Source organism: Phodopus roborovskii, unplaced genomic scaffold (genome assembly GCF_943737965.1).
Source record: "Phodopus roborovskii unplaced genomic scaffold, PHOROB, whole genome shotgun sequence".
Classification (NCBI taxonomy): domain Eukaryota; kingdom Metazoa; phylum Chordata; class Mammalia; order Rodentia; family Cricetidae; genus Phodopus; species Phodopus roborovskii.
In genome coordinates, this window is record NW_026126416.1 from 12,491,612 (window position 1) to 12,513,339 (window position 21,728).

The following is a 21,728-nucleotide window of genomic DNA, read 5'->3' on the forward strand; positions in this document are numbered from 1 at the left end:
TGTTTAAAAATAGCAATGATATGTTGCTATGCACCCATTCAGCTGGAAAAGGTTAGAAAGAACAAAGCAGCAATTACTGATGGATATATGGTTTGTTAGAGCCTTTGGAGGCAGCCTTTTGGCAATGTCAGTTAAAACACATACTCTGTAAAGCACCACTCACATTATTGGAACCTTTCCTACACAAATAAAAGCACCAGCATATGAGAATCTATGGGCAAGAACAGCCATTGTAGCATTGTTTGTATGGCAATAAAAAAGGAAAGAAAGTGCTTGCCCATCATAGGAGAATTACTGAATAAATTATGATACGTATGAACTATGAGCCGTGAAGTGAGCTTTAAAGTTTATGAAACAGATCTACAAAGAGTGACTTAGAGAGATTTGGATTAAGGTTTGCTGCTCATAGCAAAGGGAGATTGATAAATGTATGTAAAATATGATACAATGTTTATAAATGAGCAAATATTTACTTAATGGTGGTTAAAATGTTTTGGTTTCCAGATGGGTAGCTGACATACCTTGAAATGTCTTAAATTACTAACTCACTTTAATCCTCAGTGTTAGAGTGTAGTATAATACAGGTGCTATTATTTTTATTCAATACATAATGATGTTGAGATACAGAGAGACTAAATAACATGTCTGTGAATTTAGACACTGGAAACTGGAAATCGATATCAGATAGTTGTTTTTTTATGGTTTTTTTTGGCACTTTACATTCTATACAACTGGTAGGCAAGAAATAAATAGAAAATTGCAATAAAATCATATTGTATATGTTACATAGTATATTTTGGTTGATATAAAATTGCATGTTTGTAACACTCAGGATACAAAAAAGAATGGTCCCTAATGCAAATGTTAATTATCTCAGGGTAAAAAGATTGCTTTTTTATGTTATTCGTTGTCTTTGCATTGTTTGAATTTTCTACAAAAAAAATACATTTAAAAAATGGGAGCCTGCATGGAACCAATCAAGGCCTTATGCATGTGTGTGACAGTTGTGCAGCTTGGTCTACTTGTAAGGCTCCCAGTAGTGAGATATGGACCTGTCCCTGGTACTTAGCTGGCTTTTGGGAACCTATTCCCCAAACTGGATTACCTCATCCAGCCTTGGTACAGGGAAAGGAGCTTGGTTCTACCTCAATTTGATATGCCATGCTTTGTTCAAGCCCATGGGAGGCCTGCCCCTTTCTGAATGGAGATGGAGGAGTACTGAATGGGGATGGGGTAGATGGGAGGCATGGAGGAGGCTAGAAGAGAAGGGAGGGGAAACTGTGGTTGGTATGCAAAATAAATGAAAATGTTGAATAAATAAATAGATTGATAAAATGAAAAAATAACTACATAAGTTACTGAAAGGCAAAACACTAGAATATATTTTCATTTATTAGAATTATTTTTACAAAAATGATTATAATGTTTTACAAGGGTTAAAGAATGTTTCTGGCTGGTATGAAATTTACAACAAAACCAAGAAACAATTAAAGTGGAGATGGGGTGAGTATAGGAGGCTCATTTATTAGGAAATAAAATTAAATGAAGTTAAAGAGTAAAAAGATATGGGTAGAATTTAAAATCTTTCTTTACATTTAAAAGGTAATTCCATGCAGATATGCATTGTAGAATAGTCTAGAAATAAAACTTAATATATGTATGTAGCTGCTGAGAAAAGTATCTCAAGATTATAGATCAGCATTTTACAAATGCTAATTTCTGAGAACTCAAACTGTAGGTGATATTTTTCTCTTCTTATTTTGCTTATTTATATAATAGTCATGTCTTCTTAAAATAGAAAATACATATAAGTAATAAAGATATTTTAGCTGTTTCTCTAGTAAATCAACAAAGACTCAGAAATTTATGCTGAGGAACTTATCATATACAACACACACACACACACACACACACACACACACACACACACACACGTGCGTGTGTATGCACTAACCATCTAAAATTCATGAGCTACATTTTTCTGTTATTTACAATAGAGAAAACCATAAATAACTGAATAATTCAACATTAAGGCTCTGCCAGTGTAAATGGTGGGACACCAGATGATGGAATGTCATACCTTCAATAAAAGTCATGCCTCTGAGGCATATTTAAAGACATGAGAGAATATTCATGGTCTGCTGTTAAATGAAGCAACAAAATAGACTTAAAAGATGTTTTGCAATTTAATCCTTAAAGGGGAAATCATATGCTTTTACTTTTTTAAATTTTCTATATGAAAATGTTTTAAAGTGAATATATGTTATTCATATAAACAAAAACAAATGCTGCAAGCTCATTTAAATATCATCTATGGGGGCACATCAACACAGTCTGCCCCTCTCATACCTTTTTCTCTCTTTTTCTCAGTCTCCAGTTACCCAGTAACAGTGGTTCTCAACCTTCCTAAAGCTGCAACCTCTTAACACAGTTCCTCATGTTGTGGTGTTGTTGCTTGTGTTGTTGCTCCATAACTGTAGTTTTGCTACTGCTACAAATCCAGATGTAAATATCCGTGTTTTCTAATGGTCTTAGGCAAACCCTGTGAGAGGTTCATTTGACCTCAAAAAGGGTCTTGACCTACAGGTTGAGAACCAATGCCCCACTGACAAATGAGTGACTTGCTGTAGGCGAATGTAAAGCAGTGACTGGAGACAGGCTATTCCTTGCCCTTCACTGAAGGACCAGAGGCAGCCTTCCATCAATGCTTAGTAAGAGTGATAATCCAAAAGTGGGTAACTGAGAAGCACTGAGATGCAGTCCCACCCTCTAGCCATGCAAATGGGGAACAGGGTACAGTTTTGTTTGTGCTAGGTTGGGTATCAGTATGAAGCTCTCAGAAGGGAATGGTGGCTAATAAGGACAGGAAAGGGACTAATTTAGATTAAGGTGGAAGGTCATTTTCTTGGTGGTACAATTTTTTTGTTTCTTTTTAACCATTTAAACAAGGAATAGAGAAATAGAGCAATTCTGAGCTGGCATGGCTGGCCAGGCTAACAGTGATAATGGTTCCACTTATGGTCATGCCTTATACACAGGTTCCTCATACATAACCTCATCTTTCCTCTTTGGCTCTGCTCACCATGGCTGTCCTCGATCCAGATTTCTTTTTTCCTACAGTCATTTTGACCTCCATGAGGTCCAAAACTAGATTAAAGATACAGAAATTCATTTTTTTTTTGGAGGGGGGTGTGACATTCTATCTTACAAATGCCAAACAGCTTTGGTGTGACTTTCATGGAGTTCCAAAGGAACAGAGCTTGGGTATGCACCTGGGTATTAACTGAGTTTGATTTTAATATTAATGAGCCTATGATTTGGTCTAGTTGACCTTCAAATTTGAATTAGGTGCTGATTAAATAATAAGGCAGGTGAATCCAGATGTGTTTGTATAGCATTCCCTCCACCCGCTCCCCAGTAAGGTGTCTTGGCAGTGGATGAGGATGACATATGAAAAACATGGAGACAGCTAGAAGAGAGAATGCTCCCAGACCTAAGGAAACAATTCTACATTCAACAAAAACATCGGCTCTTCAGAAGTTTTGACCACAGCACCAACTATCCATGCATTTGACTCCTGTGTTTCATGGACTTTCATATGTTTGTTTACATGTTTGTTAACTCAAATGGAAACTGTTTTCTTCAGAATTTAAAGTATAAAATTCTTTAAAAGGAGCATCTGTGATAGTAAATGGAGAATTCCTCAATAGGTAAAGTCATGTCCTATTTTTACAAATAATCTCAGAATGCCTATGAAATGCCACAGATAATTTTCCCAGGCCAGCTTCACACTGAAGTTAATTTCATCTCAGTCCTGGCTCTGGAATCTACCCCATGTAGATGAGCCATTCATTAACATTCCTCCTCCTCAAATCTCATCCTCTCATCTCAACTCCCACCCACTTGGCAGCCATAAGGACCCACTATGAACAGGTGTCGCCAGTGTCTGCATGACAGTCTGCCATGATCTGTAAGCAGATAGCTACGCCTTTCCACAGCAGTTGCAGTCAGCAGTTACGTGGGGTAAGTGGGCAAGAACACCCAGACTCGGTTCCCAGTAGGAAGTATGTCTACAACACTTGAAGAAAATCACTATCATAGACGATACTTAGGGTCTAACACTTCTAGAGATTTTTTTTTTCAACTTTCACATAACTGTTTGGTTGAAAAAAAAAAAAAAAAGACAAAAAAAAAACCCTTCTATTCCAGGAATAAAGACAAAAGACAGCCACCTTATTTTACTTGCTTGTTTTCAACTCATACATTCTAGAAGATGCTAACTTCCAATGGAGACTAAACTCTTAGCTAACGTAAACCCGGTCAACTAACCAGAAAAACTCTAAACCACTGAACATGCCACAAATACCATGAGCATCATACTGGAGAATGAGAATCTGGCCATTCCAGACCATGGTAAGTCCAAGGCCCAATAAGATGCTTCTTCAGGAATGAAATCTCCAAAAGTCAGGAGAACAAGGACTTTAGGACCTTTGATCAGTGGCAAATGTTCTGCCACTTACACTGGAGAGTGTCATAAGCATTTCTATAAGTGATCTTATGACTGTGAGGTTCTGAAATAGCCCTGGTGTCACCAAGGACAGAGATTTCTGCATGAAAGCTAATAACGGAAAAGATTTGAAATGAATCCTGAACACTTATGACTTCCTTTTAACCTCAACTTGACCTCAATTTTGGATGATTCCAATGGAAAATTCTTTTCTTAATTCTAGGCTGTGCATCTGTCAATCTTGGTGACAGCTCGGCAAGCATTAGAGACTGAGCTCTGAACAGATAACCCATTTAAAAGCATTGTCCTTATATGAATGCCTTTTCAGAAGACAAGCGTAAAATCCTCACCCTATATGTTTTATTGATAATTGAAACCAGATTATGTACTAAGGTAAACATGTTTTCCAAATAAAGAAGTTAATGGAAATTAACAATTTATTTCATCAAAATCCCATAAATCTTCTCATTTAGTCTCACAAAGGAACTACATTTGTGATACATGACAATTCTTTGATGGAGTTAGTACCATTAAAAAAGTCTTATTTTAAGAAAAAAATTCCTAAAAGTATTCTGAAAAATAATTGATCCCTGCATGAGCAATTAATGGTGTGAGATCCTAAAAGCATCAAGAAATATCACAAGCAGTGTGTTTTATGGAGGTGTGATGTCTCCCAGCTAAACAACTCAACAGCAAGAAATCTCAGCTTGAAGCATTCAAATGAGATTGTTCCTCTTTCTTACTTCTTAGATTCTGTCATTCAACCTCCTGATGCTTTTACATTTTTATGATAACCTAAATGATTGAGATGTCCTTTTTTTGGCTTAAAATAAGTACCATTTTCTACCTTTTCTCTTACATGATCGGTATATTTCTCTGTAAAATGACTGAGTTTCTCAAGAAACCTCTGAGGAACTCTGACACAAATTACATTCTTAGGTATGTCAAATGTTTTTTGAAGTATCAGATTCCTGGATATACACTTACATAGTTTGAAGGGAAGTGTCATTTTAAAAGTGCCAATTAAAAAGGGGGGGATCACTCAAGATGACAGCAGTGTGGTGGACACTATGTTGGTTCATTCAGAGCTCCTTTGGGAAGAAACAATCATTCTCCCAGGCATCCAGAGATAGCAACTATTTCTGGCTTCCACAATTACTTTAATAGAAAGAAACCTACAGCCACACACATCCTGGGAAAGCCAGCACCAGAATCTCTAGTTGGATCCTCTTGCCCATTGTGGTACATCTTTGGGGCTTCCCATAATTTCAGCTGGGATCCATCCCTTCTGACTGCACTGGAATGTCTCCATCAGTCAGTTCTGTCCCCTTCCTTTTGCTATTAAGGGAGTTGTTATCTCTCTGATAAACAAGCCACTTCATAATTACCTATCTTAGCTTGTTTTCTAGAAAGTCTGAACTATTTGGGGGGCTAGAGAAACAGCAAAGAAACTCACCTGTGTTGTGGTATTTCTGAATGGTGCGTGCATGGGTACATGTGATAGGTGTGTGCACAGGTGTATGTAGGAGACCAGAGAAGGTCATCAAGCATCCTCCTCTATAATTCTTAGTATTATTTTCTTGAGATGGTCTCTTATTTTATCTGTAGCTTGTCTGGCAGACAGCAAGCCTCAGTGATTTGCTGTCCTTAAGTCTCAGTGCTGGGATTACAGGCAGGCTTGTGCATAGGTGGTTGGGACTTAGTGGGTTTTGTTTCATTTTGTCATTTTTGTTATTTTTTTTTTTTTAAGCTTTTGAGACAGAGTTTCATCTAACCCAGATTGACCTCAAATTTGAAGTGTAGCTGATGTTGGCTTTGAACTCTTAATCTTCCTGCCTCCAACTCCTAAGTGCTATGATGGCAGGCATTGGCCACCACCACTGGTTTAGGTATTTGGGGTCTGAACTCAGCTTGTCATGGTGTACCAGAAAGTGTTTCTACTCACTGTTTCATAATCCCAGCCCCAAGGTAGACATTCTTCTTGTCCTCACTACAGAAGGGAAAACTGAAGTCCAAAGATGTTCACTGTGTATTTGCTTGCTAAGCACTTGTTCACTACTTGAATTATTTGCCAAAGGTTAGCTAAGTAACTGATAGCAGAGCTGGGATCAAGTCCCAAGCATACGGCCCAATTATTGGTATTCTTATTAACTGCCCTCAACTACATGTTATTAAAACAAAAGCTGTCAAGGGAATGGACATGGAATTAAATATATGCCATCAAGTGAGTATTATATTTTCAGGACTATTTTGATTTCCTCAACAGATTCAAAGTCTAGCAAGGCTTAGTGGCCATGTGTACCTGTTTTCACACTACATAGGTGAAGGAGTTACTGTCCTTCACACACCAAATGGTCTTACAGGGGCAGAGGGCTGGGCTGCATTTTTTATAACTAATGAAGCACAAATCTTCATGTAAGACAAAGGCCAATGAAGTACAAAATATGTTTTGGTGAAGACTACTGTTTGTCATCCGTACTATGCCAGCAACTACAAGAAATAGGTTCAAAGTATATGCTAAAGTTCCAAGTAGATGACATAGTTTACAAGACACAAATTTGTTCAGTCTGTCAGTCACACGAGGTTTTAGTAGCTACTAAGGGCAGCTATCACACAGTATTTCTTCTGGGAAGACTTACCAATCAAGAGGGAGAACAGCGAATAAACTACTTTATTTTCCTATTTTATTGTTATTCAAAGCAGCTTGCATTCCTGTATCACAGCACTTACTTTTAAAACAGTAACGATTTCTTCTATTTACTTTTTTCTTCTTGATTTACTTGGGTCAGGAACATTTTCACTTACTGATAGTCTATAGAAAGGTGGCCTTCCCCTGGAATTATGTTTATGGAATTCAACTATTTCTTCCTTGGGTCATAGGGCCTCCGGTAGGTGGTCCTCAATGTTACTCATTCAAACTTCTGCTTGTTTAGTCATTATAAATAGCAGACTCGACAAATTCTTGAGTTTTTTCTCTAGCTACACTTTCTCTGCTCCTGCTCTTACTTTATAAACATTATTTTTAGAGGAACACATGTAAATGTATATATAAATTCTGAAGAGGCTCGATATGGAATGGAGCAGAGTGGGTGGGATCCTGGTGTTCGAAATAGAGATGCATAAGAGAATCACATTTGTTCATTGCTTCAGGTTCCCACATAAACAAAACCCACACAATTTACTTGTACGGGCCTGTGAAGTTTAGATGTGGCATCATACCTTCCTCTTTACGGACTTCAGCTATGTCTTCTGAAGCGGGACTGGGCACAGGGGCCGTGTTGACACCATCTAGAAAACAGGAAAATGTTGCATGCTTAATACTTGAGGCTGTGACTTTCCTTTCCTTTCAGTTCCCTCCCCACCAACTAGTGAAGGAGTTATTGTCCTTCACACACCAAATGGTCTTACAGGGGCAGAGGGCTGGGCTGCATTTTTTATAACTAATGAAGCACAAATCTTCATGTAAGTCAAAGGCCAATGAACTGCAAAATATGTTTTGGTGAAGACTACTGTTTGTCATCCATACTATGGCAGCAACTACAAGAGTATTTTGCTTCCTCATAGCACTTCGGAGTCTGAGGCAAGAAGATTAAGAATTCAAAGGCAACACACACGCGCACGCGTGTGCGCGCACACACACACACACACACACACACACACATACACACTAACTATATATATATATATATATATATATATATATATATATATATATATATATTCCAGGAGAAGGGGATCACTCAAAGTAAGGTACCCAAAGACACACAGGGATCTCACATCACCCAGTTACAAAATGGGGGCCAAGGACAGGAATGACTATTCCCCTCACAATATCAATTAGGACCAGTCAGAGCTGATCTCTCCTACTGGTCTCCTCAGAACCATGGGGATTTGGTTTATGTTTGGCCTCCACAATGCTAGATAATTAGCTACTACCATAAAAACAGCAGACTTAGGACAAAACAAACAAACAAACAAACAAAAAAAAAAAAGAAAGCACAAAAAGACTTATTAAAGTCATCTTACAGCTGGTAAAACCATATACATAGGTTTCATATTGTTATTTAGTCACAGACTTAAAGATAAAGTACACACACATTTCAAGGAAATGTTCTTATTTTCTGGCACATCATTTTTCTGTTCTATATGGTTGTTACTTTTAGGTTGCATTTCTATTGGGACAGAGAATAACATCTACAGAAGGTAGAAGGTCTCTCTCTCTCTCTCTCTCTGTGTGTGTGTGTGTGTGTCACACACAGACTTAACCTTCCCTTTCTGTCACAGCACTTTCCCATTTTCATCTTCCTTCAGAGCAAAACTACCTGAGAAAAGTTATTGTTACTGCCTTTGAGTCTTCACCTCTGCAGCCCTCATGTGTTTGTCCAGTAGTTGTCCTAACTCTTGTCACCTAAGGCACTGGCATCCTTTCTTTGATGATCTAAGAACTGCCATTGCCACCACTCCTGCATTGATTTCTTCTCCTTTCTCTTTCAAGACAGGTTTTATGTAGTCCAACAGATCTTGAATTTGCCATCTTCCTGCCTCAGCCTCCTTCTCAGGTACCACCACTTTCAACTTGATGAATTCTTCCTGTTCATCTAACTTGATTTCTCAATAGCATTTTCCAGCCACCTCCCTGTTTGTTTCAAGCCATGTTATTGGCCTGGCTGCTTCTGCTTCTCTTGACAGGGATATAGGTATCAGGGACACTCCAGCTCCTTTGCCTTTGAAATTTTCATAATCTTCTTATGGAATCTCCTCTCAGGCTTCAAATATCCCCCTGTATGGCACTATCTTCTATAACTCCATGTGTAGTGTTCATGTCTCCCTAATATGAACTCATTCATATAACATGACATTCCATATAGTTGTCTGTACATTTTTTTCAAATTTATTGATGCAAACCTAAACTATTAACTTTTCTAACAAAATGTCTTCCAGTTAAGTGACACTGTTTTCTCTTAAGTCCCCCATGGGTTACACCTAGCCCTTCAGCTTGTGTACCCTGTTGCTTATTTCTAGCCGGTGCCACATTTCAGTATTTTCGTCTCTATTTCCAGAACCCTCTGTCATTGTTTTCCTGTAGTCATCTTCTAAGTCTACCTCTTCTGACTCATGAGCAAAATGACTTCATTAATACATAGATCATTTGTTCAAACATTTTAAACTTGCCCCTGAGTTCTTTCTGTAGTCAAGTCTGATCACATGCTGTCAGACACAATGTGGTTCTATGGTTTCTCACCACATCTCACACTCGGAGCTCTTGAATCCATTCTGCTGCAGTCAAACACACTGCACCCACCTCCCTGCCCCGGATCACGAAGCTTATTTATTATCTGTTCCCTCTATCTAGAATGGTCTTTCACCATCTCAACATTCAGAGCTCATTTTAAGCAACATTTCCTCAATGAGTCCCCCTTGGAGTTGCCCTCTGAGGGTTACCCTGATTTCATCATTTTCCCCCTGGAAGCTAATTGAACATTCAGATAATTTTATCCTTTTTATTTCTTTATTGTTTGTACCTTCTACTGGAGGCTAAACTTCAAGGAACCATGGATGTTGATTTTAGAACTAATTGAAATGTTTGCAATGCTGGGTAAGTAACAAACCTCTGATACATAGTTATTATTGATTTCTTGATAAATACTATATACAGTTGTATTTGATTTGATGGTGACAGCTGCCAGAACTTGTAAATTATGCTATTTTGAGATTGTGCCTTTCCATCACGTGGAAGAGACCTGCAGAGTTATGCAATCAACACTGGCAGTAAAAACTATGTTGAAGGAAAGCAAGATGTTTTTATTTTTGGAAACTAATAGCAGGATAAGGGGCTTTAACAACCAGAACTGCATCTTGACATGTTCTGTTGTCTGATTGAGGAGGCTGTGTAACGGCAAAATGAATGGAACAGCATCTAGTGACCCTGGCCAAAGCATCTGGACTCTGTCAGTCAGCCCACAGTCTTGGATGAACAAGAGGAGCCACTGAGGAAGACAGAGGAGACCCAGTGATGAAAGGCCGAGATGGAGCTGTATCAGGTGGTGATGCTTTTTATATTTCAAAGGTAGAGAAGAAGGCTCATACTTTTGTACTATGACCTCACAGATGTGGTCACAAAACCAAAATGAAACTATCAGAGCCCAACTGATTTAGGGGAAAAGGACAGATGAACAAAACACAAGCACGTGTGTGTGTGTGTGTGTGTGTGTGTGTGTGTGTGTGTGTGTGTGTGTATTCATGGTAGAAAAATCAATGTTGGTAAAGAAATCTTGGAACGAAATAGTGAGTGAGCAAAACTTATAAAACTTCCACAGTCAGCCCATGGCCTCAGCTGCCAGCAGTTGGCTGACTAATGCATGTCATCCCTGAGCAGTAAAAACAGTGACAGCTTTGCATGTGAGCTGCACCTTCAACACAGTCTAACAGTGTGTGTGGAGGGGCTAGCAATGCTTGGGAAGGAACAGTGTACAGTACCAGAAGTGCATTCTGTTCTGAGGAAAGGGCCATGTTTCAAAAAGGGAGCCAGCTGGCCCCATATCAGGCAGGCAGGGTCTTTCCTGTCTTCCTTCAATGCTTCTCCAAATCCATCTTTCCAGTTCTTAATCAAAGCTCATCTCCTAAGAGAACTCCTAGTTCCAAGAGCAATGTAGCAATGTAAAAGCTTTTGGTGCAGGCCATGGTGGCACATGCCTTTAATGCCAGCACTTGGGAGGCAGAGGCAAGCAGATCTCCGTGAGTTCGAGACCAGCCTCCAAAGTCACAGAGAAAAAGCTTCTCACATTCCCTGGTTTATCTCTGAGAGTTCAGCATATGGACTAGGATGTGGCTGGAGACAGTCACTCTTTAAAAAACATGCTCCCCATGGTACTCAATAGGACAAGGAAAATAACTTGGAGATTGAAGGGAAAGGGGATATTTTTATTTTGACAGTAATGTCAGAAACCATATGATTGTGGTTATTATTCTCTTAAAAGAGGAGAACATTCCTAAGGACAGAAATGAGAGGGTGTGTGTGTGTGGTTGGAATGTGTGTGTGTGTGTGTGTGTGGGGAGGGGGTAAGGCAGTGATAACTTGGAGGTCATTTTAATACCTTTTGAATCTTATGGGCTACTATTTAAAAAAGCTAAAGGTATTCTCTACAGTGTAAAATCTATAAACATTTGATGGACACAGCTGCCTTTTCTTAACAGGGTGATATCAGCAAGTTTTTTGATCTTACTTAGAGCTGTTGGGAGCAAGAGGTTGGTCAGACTCCATGGCACCATCTACAACATGCAGAGAAATGGCAGGGATACATGGCTCTTCAAAATTAAAGGCAAGAGAATAGAAAACACTCCATTAGTGTGGCGAGAAAGCCCTTCTTCATTTTATTCCAATAGATTGAGTTTCTTTTTTACTCCTCTGACTCAGTCTGCTCATTTTGACCCGCCCTAAGCATCTGAGCGCTGATGTAGTACTTCTAGTCTCAGCCCACAATTCTCAGCGTGTCACTAAGCAGCCTCTTATTACAGGAAGGAAATGGAAGATGGAGTGATGAACAAGAGTGTAGGTTGTTTATGGGAGCACAGTCAACTTAGAGTTAATGGAACTGGAGAGGAAAAGGAACACTGGGGTGAATCAAGGAAAAAGGCACAAGCATTTTCAGGCAATAACATTGAGTAAAGTTGTTGTTCACCTCTGTGGATGAGGCCTAGGAGACTCCTCAAAAGAAACCTGAGCCCACCTGCTTCTTGGCTCTGCCCTTCCATTTCCTCTGCAGTTTGTTTTTCCTCTGGACCACTCTCATCTTTCAAGAAAACCACAGGGGGAGAAAAAAAAATAATCAAATCAATTTATGAAATATCTCCTTATGGCTAATATACAACACTGAAATTAATTGCAACCAATGTAGCATGACTCCCCAAAAGCACAGCAGAGAAATGAATCAGAGGCATGAAATAGAAGAATCCCCCACATAACTCAGTACATTTATACTCGTCCCTTCTCCCTGGATTTACTAGAGGGAATGTTGAAGTAAACAATAGTCACTGGGCGGTGCTGGAAACATCTCTCTCTTTGCTGGCCATTTCCAAAAATGCCAGGCACATTTCATTTCCAATCTCCTTTTCTGCTCTGAATTAAGTAGCATGCTCAGGGTAAGGAGCTTGGCTGGTTTTCTATGCCTTTTATGTTTCTGTTGGATGAGTGCTTCCAAAATTTTTATTTTCACTTATCATGTATACGATGGTCTAACACATCAATGCTATGAATTTTTTTGTTCTGAATTCATTATGTTGATCAACTGTATAACTCTGAATAAATAAAATAAATGGCAGTGGAGACTGGCTGCTTGCAACTAATTATTTTTATGTCTTAAAATATATTCTAGCTGTGAATTCACGGGTAAAGAAAATACATTTCCAAGGGCAAGTAAGGGCCTGATTTTGTAATTAATTTGGGGGAGATCTCCCAAACACTTTTGTGGAAGGGAAATAGAAATGATTACCTTATATAAGGACACAGGAGCAGAACATGAAACACAGTTACATACAGAAAACTGAAAACCAGAAGCTATCAAAATGATGTACAGATATGTACATGACCATCTGTCTGGGAGTGGCACCGAGTTCCCTTCTGTGTGACTATGATCTGTGGTGTCTCTTGCTTGGACCAAGAAGGTAAGTGGGAGTGCCATCCTGAGACTTCCAAGCTGCCCTCAAAATGACAGCTTCTGCTTTCTCCCTTTGCAAAGGTAGCCACAACTGCAATGCAGTTCAGGAGAGATTCCCCTGTAGATAGAGGGACCGGAACAAGCACCGAGGACACAGACATGTGAGGGAGTCAGTGTGGCACCTTCTAGTCCATCCCAGCTGCCTGTAGAACGTGGAATTGTCACCTTAGCTAATGTCAGAGAGTAGAAAGGTCACTGAGCCCTCTCCGCCCCTGGCTCTTAAGTAGGCCTAAGCCACTGGCACTGACTTGCTTGTGTGTTTTGAGTCCTACCATCTGCCACCACTCCCTCTTTTCTGGTTTGGTTTGATTTGGGCTTTTGAGACAGGGTTTTGCTCAGTGCCCAATCTGTCCTTGAACTTGCACCTCTCATGCTCATGTCCCCTGTGTTCTGGGATGACAGGTATGCGCTGCTCAGTTCAGTTTTACTTCTGGCTCCGAATGCGAAGGCAGGAGCGTGAGAATCGTCACCACACTTGCAGAGAAGCATTTACCAAGATGCTCTGAAAAACAATGCACTGGATGGCTTTCCCTCTGGAGAAGAGAGCGGTCAGTAAATACCCAACCATGTGAGAATCCACTGCTTGTTCAGCTTTGCTGTCAGGCATGAGGGACACAAAGCAGTTTTGATATGAGAAGCTGGGGGCTTCTCGGTATGCTTTTAAATTCGCTGATGTAAGTGACATATTTAAAAGCACCTCACAGCATCTTCGGGGTTCACTGTGGAGATTCTTCATCAGGGTGACAGCACTGTTTTTTTTCTTTCTCTTGAGAGGAAATAATCATCATGGTTGTTCTTGTTCCCTTAACAAGGCCAAGCTGCTGCAAGAGCACGTGCCAAAAATCCAGCCAATATTCTCCCCTTCCTCCCTACCAAATGGACTGAGTCAAGCAGGGGGAAAAAAAAAGAAAGAAAGAAAGAAAAAAAGAAAGAAAGAAAGAAAGGAAGAAAAGAAAAATCTGCCAGCTATTTCCCAATAGGCAGATTTCAGATTTCATAACACAGATTTCATAATGGGCCTGAAGTCTGGAGGTGACATGCTGCCTTTAAAATTAGTTTGGTTCCCATGTCCCTTAGACAGTGAGGACAATAGCGTCTGTAACAGGAAAGAGGTAGGCAAGGAAAGGAGCAAGTAACTGGAATGTGGGGAAATGTTTCTGGAGGTTTCAAATGCATAAAAAGGAAATTCACATCCAGAACGCCAAACCCAGCGCTTTCACACAGGGGTCTCTCACACACTCTTACACAGTAGGGCGTCCTAAGCTTTCTGCCTTCCCATGCAGGCTACAAGTCCCTAACAAAGGCATCCCAAAAGTACACTTATCTTCACTGTTTTGAGTCTCGGCTGTAGCTTTCTACTTGAGTATTTCTGCTCTCGGGAAGCTAGCTCACTGATTGCTCGGCATGTTTATCATGGAAGAGATGCATCCTAGAAGTAGGTTGGATTTGGCACTGGAGTAACAACCCTGCCCTCAGCTGAAAAGGTTCAGGTTTTTAATTTCAGAGATAATTCACACTCAAATCCAGCAGGGGGCGCCAATGCTGAAGGCTTGCTTTTAAAACCCCACACTCTTGGGCAATTAGATTAGCATGCATCTCACTGTTTTTTAAAGGGCATTTTGGCTGCCTTCTATCTTCCCATCCATTTCAAATGCTTTCAGAGGGTTAGTTCTTACTGAAGAAGTGGGCCTTTGCCGGTGCGTGCGGGGGTGCGGGGGTGCGGGGTGTCACATTACTCAGTTACCAGTGTTTGGTAAGGAACAGCTTGGTCTGTCTATCTTCACAGGAAACATATAAACAATAAAAAGTTAAGTGGGGAAGGGCATATAAACTTGTGGTTTCTAGAAGGGATTTTAAAAGGATTGCAATAAATGTGAAGCAATACCTACAGGGAAGCACCGGGCTATTTTGTTAAAAAAAAAAAAAAAAAAAAAAAAAAAAAAAAAAGAAAAAGAAAAAAAAGTCACACAGAAGCCAGCTTCCAGATAGCTAAATTGTCTCAGTTAATGCAAATTTGGGATCATATATTCAATTGAGATTATAAATTTTAGTCACTTGAGATAATACATTTCTACAGCTTTTATGTTGCATGTGATATGGCATTTTATTTCCCATGCTGGAAAATGTAATAACCAGGAAAAATTCTCTGGTGTTATTTCTGACACTCAATCTTTTAATCCATATTTACTAAGCATGTGGTATCTGCAAGAATATATTTCATAAAGTTTACATGAATAAAGTGAGTGGGTCCTCCTGCAGAATGAATTCATACATGAAGGATTCTGTCACTGGCTGGACTGTGACAGGAATTCTTTGTGTGTTTAATTCTACATTGAAGGAGGATTGCAAGGGTGGAATCCCACCATTATGGCCACGAGGTGTTATCTTGACATTTTTAGTTCCTTCCACAAACTGGAAGAGAAAGAGAAGCTGACTGTGTTAAGTCCATGGTGGCTCTTAGGGAGGCAGTCTGATGTGTGCTGCTGGCTGCTAGGCTGATACTTTTCTTGTGTACAGGTATACAGACATTAAGATACAAGCAAATTGAAATACAGAAGAAGTTCACAGACTAAATTCTTGGTCCTAAATCTTTAGTCCCCTGTGATAGGATTACTAATGTCAATGTCCTTCCTCTGTGAGTAGGAAATAGTTACACTCCATGGATGCTGGACTTAGCCACATGACTTGATGTTGATAATAAAATACAAGTGAACAAAATATAGCCAATACCTGAATGTGCTGTATAACTGGACTTGTGTCTTATGTACCCACCGTCCGCCATGGGAAGAAGATGCGATTCAGCTGTTCGTTGCGGGAGAGCAAGGAGTAGGCAGAACAGCCTTCAACTCAAAAGTAGAGTCTGAAACCTAGTTTAAGTAATTCCCATCTTAAAATAGAATGACCTAGCCAATCCTATCTTACATAAGGCATCAAAGTCACCAATCTACAACCTGTACGATGTAACTAGAAGTTGGGGCAGTTGTTATTGTGAGTAACTGATAGCAGTTGAATGATATACACAATGTGTTTTTTTTTTTTTTTTTTGTTACCTCTTACTAAATGTTGGCATCCTTCTGTGTATGTTGTAAGTATTTGCATATGTTTCTATTTGTGTGCACAAGTGTATGTGCGTGTGTAGAGGCCAGAGCCTCTGGGTTTCTTCTGAAATCACTTCTCTTCCTCCACTTTTTTTTGGGAGTGGGGAAGGAATTGTGTGTATGTATGATATGTGGTATATCTGTACATGTATGCACAGATAAGTGAGCCCTTGATGGTATTCAGAAGTCAGAAGGATTGCCCGGAGTCCTGCTATATCTGTCTCATTCCCCTGTCTCTCACTGAACCTGCACCTAGACTGGTAGATGGCAAACACCAGTGATTCTCCTGTCTCTGACCCTGTTCAGTGTGTGTGGCCATGACCAGCTTTTTACATGGGTGTTGGAGATTTGAACTCAGACCTTTGTGCTATGCAGCAAGAGCACTTACCACTGCAATCTCTCCAGTCCACATTCAGCTCATTGATTGAGGGAGGCAAGCTCTCATTCATCGAGACTGGCTGGCCACCAAGCCCGTGATCCCCCTCACCGGGAGTTACACAGGCACATGGTGCTGCTGGCAGCATTTCTACAGAGGAGCCAAACTGAAGCCCTAAGCTTGCATGCCCTTGACCAACTGAGCCCTCAGTTAGCACTCTCCTATGTGTAAGAAACTCAGTCTTGCTGGGATTTTGTACTCTTCCCAGCTATATTTGCATCTCACACATTTCAAAATTGTCTAGAAACCCACATTTGGAAATGAAATTAGGTTATGTAAGAGAGAAATGAGCCTAAAGAGTGTCACTGCTCTTGGTATGGTAATGTTTATGCTTTGTTTAATTATATAGCTACGTGGGCAACAGCTAGCATGTACTGATTTCTGGTTACCTTCTATTCAGTTTGAGAATGCTCTGGGTAGAGTGCTGAATATAATTCCATAACAACCTCGAGAAGTATATGTGATCACAATACTGCCTGCCATGGCTAACAAATAGCCATTGCAAAGGCCCAGAGGCCAATCTGTTACTGCCTTCCTGGAAAGACAGCTAATATGTATTGCCTGAATATGATGTTTAAATTAGGGGAGGGGGCAATAAAGATGTAAAAAATTATACTTTAAGATTTAAGTTGAAAATCTAAGCTGCTCTTTTCTACAAATTTTCTGAGTTCAGGAAAGAACACAAAGAATCCCAACTTTTTTGACATTGAAACCAGGCAGGTTCAATATCTAAAATTCTGTTTTGTAATACCGAAGACATTTATGTCTTTATACAGTGGCATAGTGTATCTTTTATCTTAATATAAAGGTTTATATTTTATAAGAAGATTTTTTTAACAGAATAATTTTAAACAGCAAGGAGGAAGTTTTGTTGTTACTGTTTTGTTTTCGGTCTAAAACACTAGGGAGTGAACTGCAGCCATGATTACCCCTTACTATTCCATCAGCTCCGAACACTTTGGTATACGTTCCACACAAAAAGCCCATTCTCTTCTTAACCATAACACATCCATCAAAACCTGGAAATGAACACAGATGGCATCCCTCTTACCTAAGCCAGGGATCACACTCAAGTTTTACTAACTTTCCAGCATATCCTTTACAGCCATCTACAGCATGTCACTGTCACATTTCTTTGATTTTCTCCCTGCTCTGCTCACATATGGTGCCCAGCATTTATTCCCTGACCAGATGTGTTAGTTCAAAGAGAGTATCTGCCATGGTTAGCTCTGTGCCATCACTCTAGAACGGAAAGGCAGGAAGGAGAAGAAGACAGAAGAAACAGAAAGGAGGAGAGGGGAATGGTTAGTTTCAAACCACTACAGTTTGGGTTCTGGAGGTGTTGGGTTCAGTCACTTGATCTGTCTCAGCGAGGAGTTTCCATGTTGGCTGCCTCCTATTAACAGGAAGCTTCACTGCTGGTCTTTCAGGAAAAACAAATAGGTGTCCACATGGTGCTTTCCCTGTGTGGTTTGTGGCAGCTGCTGCTTCTAGTGCCCATGTGCTTGGCTACGACGTGCTCCTGTGATTCCCACAATATTCTTCTCTCCTATCAGTTTCACAGATGCACATAGTTGAGGAGGTGGAAATTAGGTAACTGCCCTGATCTGGCAGACTTTGTTTGCAGCTGGCAGGTCAGATTATCCGGAAGCTTGCCTTCTCTCTTACCATGCAAATTCTTGTGATCTATGCTACTTGCTGCAGTGGTTGGTGGATGGCTTCTGTATCCCCGAAAGGTGACTGCCAATGTGGTGGTGATGAGGTAGCACACTTTGTAAGAGATGGAGATAGGGATATGCGAAAGGTAGAAAGCACCAATGTATTCTTGAGGCTTTCTGTTAGTTTCTGCAAAGATGTCTCCCTAGCAGATCTCTTTCACATGCATCGGGCCATTGTGAAGATCAAAACCAGACTACAAAATAAGGAAACCCCCAACTTCAGACCATAGGCCTTCAAGCTGTATGCTAAATAAACCTGCTTTATGAATTACCCAAAGGTAGTATTTTGTAAGAACTTTTTGTTATAGAGATGACCCTTGCCTCAACACCTAGTATAGTACCCTTAATCAATTAGGTGCTCCATACACACATGCCAAAGAATTAACAGGGAAAGGTTGTATTTGTCTCAGGTAGTAATTATTACTTCTGCTTGCTTGACATAAATTTTATTTCTTTGCGTGGAAAAGGTATCATGTCCACCCGAGCGTCTGCACTTGCACTGCTCAAAGCTGTGGATTAGTTCTTTAAAACTCCAGGAAGCAGATAATGCTTCCTAAAAAGCAGATGTAAGAAAATGTAAGGAGCAAAGTAAATTAGAATCCATCTATTTTTACCCCCACTCTTGGAAACAGCCTCCATCCTCTTTCTCGCCAAGTCTACAGCAATGACATCCCAACATGCTTTGTGTTCCAGCTCTTATTTCCAAAGTCTGTTCTTAGCTGGGAAGTCAGTTTGTTTGAAAATGTGAGCTGGGTCACACAAAGTCTTTGCTCAAAATTTCTGGTAGCAAGAAGATCTCTGTGATGGAGACCCTCAAGTTCCCTGAACTTACCCTTCTCTATTCTCCTGTTAGCTATTAAGAGAAGGCTGGCATATTTTGGGATAGACTACTGTTTTAATATGCTTTTATGGTGTCTTTTCTTTATTTTTAAATTAAAACTTTATGGTAGAAGCTTCATGTCCTGATGTCAACTAAGGATGTAGAGTGAGAATGAGGTATGTATTCAACGACTATTTATGGCTTAATGAAATATGGAAATTGCCTTACCTGGCCATACCTGACTAGTTTGTGAACACATCAGAATACAAGGAGAAACTATCTGCTTCTAACACCTTCAGATTACTTTTCAATCTGGAGGTCCATGAATAATATGGGGAAGAAATTTTCAAAGGCAGTTGACCCAGGTATAAGAGAATAGGCCTTTACTTTAACACAACTGACGTAATTTCATCTCCTTACTGGAACAGTGAGCCAAAGGAAGGAATGATTTCCTCAGGGCCCTGGCCACTTGTGTGGACCTTGCTCCAATGTAGCTGTCTAGGCTGATGATGTAGAATTTCCTGGGAAGATGACGAGGTTCCATGGCCAGTGTAGGGAATGCTGAGTCATGCTCTCCTGCCAGAAGCCGTTCCATCCTACCTCAAACAAACTCAAGGAGTAGCCACAAGACTCATAAATTGCTTTTCAGTCACAGGATGAGGAAAGCTACCTGTGGACCCATGTCTCAAATAGCATAGTCACCCCTAGGAAGAAGAGCAAGTCCTGGAATGTACTATTTTTTAAAGCATTGTGTATCTCAAGGGAGACCTGAGTGTGACTTGGCTAAGAAGAGGAAGTACAGGACACCATAGCATGCATGTATCCCTTCTAAATATTCTGTATAATGGCAAAGAGCTAAGTTCTGGGTAAGAGGTCACCAAGTGTCTGGAAAAAAATTAAACTTCATGGCATTTTAACACCAACAATTGACCCTGCCTTACCCATTAGGCTGTGATGTATCTTGGTGTAAAAAATAGCAGAAACCAATACACTGGGGATATATTTTTGATATCACATGAGCCCCTAATAGCTAACATATGGTTCAGCATATGGCACATTGATACAGATACTTTCACTCCGATTAGGTTATCTTCAAATCGAAGGATTTCTAGGTATTTTACAAACATGAGTCATTAGCAAAGCCTTCCCAGGGGAAGTCTGTAGAGACAGCATCCTGTAACAATCAAGACCTATTAAGGAATGATCCTAATAAGAAAATAGCAACATGCCATTTTTAAAAGAAGCTAATGAGTGGAAACTGAACAATGCTCCCAAAGTCTTCCAGTGACTTGACGGAGCAAGTGAAATCAGAGGCCAAATTATGCTGACATAGGCAGTTATTGTGCTAGGTGATCTACACTGGAGAAGCAACCACATATTACACCCTTCCCCACATATTCACATAGCTTGGTCTCTACTCCATAGCTTGGGAAGTTGTGACCAAAGTTAGTTTACCATAACAGCATTTTAGTGGAATTTTCTCCCATCCTCCCCATTTCTTCTCCCCAACTGTACTTTTTCATTAACTTCAAGCCCTGAGCTTGCATTCCCTTCTAAGACCTATAATTCTCTATATTGTCATTTCTTTTCCCCAATCAAGATAACTAGTGTGCCTACACATTTGTCTCAAACAGGCACACAGTGTGTTCTGTGCAGATGTTAAATTCAGAACTGGCAAAAGAAAGCAGGGTTTTTCTTTCTTTCTTTTTAATTTGCTGAAGAATGGGAAGTATATAAAGACTGTCTTTAAATAGAACCATCATCCCATGAATAAATTCAAAAGCTGTTAGATATCTTTATCGTCAATTAATGTTTTCTGGGTACCTACAAAGTTCAAGATGCTGGGGAAGGAATAAATTAAGTTCTTAGGAAAACAGAATACTGCCCAAGACAGGTGAAGAGCTTCCTGAGATGTTGTATGTCTACCTATACAGCATGGAAGTGAAGAGTTGGGAATGATTGTTTAGAACAAATATAAAGCTTGCTTCATCTGTTCATAACTGAATAAATGCTGACTATTTGAGCTGAATGAGACTGTCCTTAGTTCAGTGTGGCCTTGTCCCCATGGTCCCTTGGGATGTTACTGACAGGGGATACCCATGTATGAGTGCTAGTTTCCTTGTGAGGCAACTCTGGAAGGAAAGTCTTTTGCACATCAAATAGCCTAATTTATGTCCTCTTTGGTACAAATGAATACACATATATCTAAGACTGCAGGCATCCCCAGATTATTCTGGAAAGCAAAAACCTTCATTTTCATGCTTCTAGAACTTTTTCTTTCAAAATACTTGCCACTTTGTGTTGAACCCCACAATTCTAGGTGAAAGCAAAAGTTTTAAGGTAACCATTGGGATTTTCTGAGGTTTGTGGTAGAAATGATATATAAAATTTGAATTTTCCCTTTAATAATACTGTGCCCTCTCAGAGTTGCTAGT

At 39.9% G+C, this 21,728-nt stretch overlaps 1 protein-coding gene across 1 annotated transcript in view; it reads right to left on the minus strand.

Moving 5' to 3' along the window:
* Macrod2 (mono-ADP ribosylhydrolase 2) overlaps positions 1 to 21,728 on the minus strand; it is a 1,848,725-nt gene that overhangs the window by 125,894 nt on the left and 1,701,103 nt on the right. Inside the window, exons 12-13 of the mRNA XM_051183276.1 lie at positions 12,187 to 12,297; positions 7,727 to 7,795 (exon numbers count right to left, since the gene is read on the minus strand). Of these exons, the coding sequence (XP_051039233.1) occupies positions 7,727 to 7,795; positions 12,187 to 12,297 (180 nt within the window). The remainder of the gene's footprint in view (positions 1 to 7,726; positions 7,796 to 12,186; positions 12,298 to 21,728) is intronic.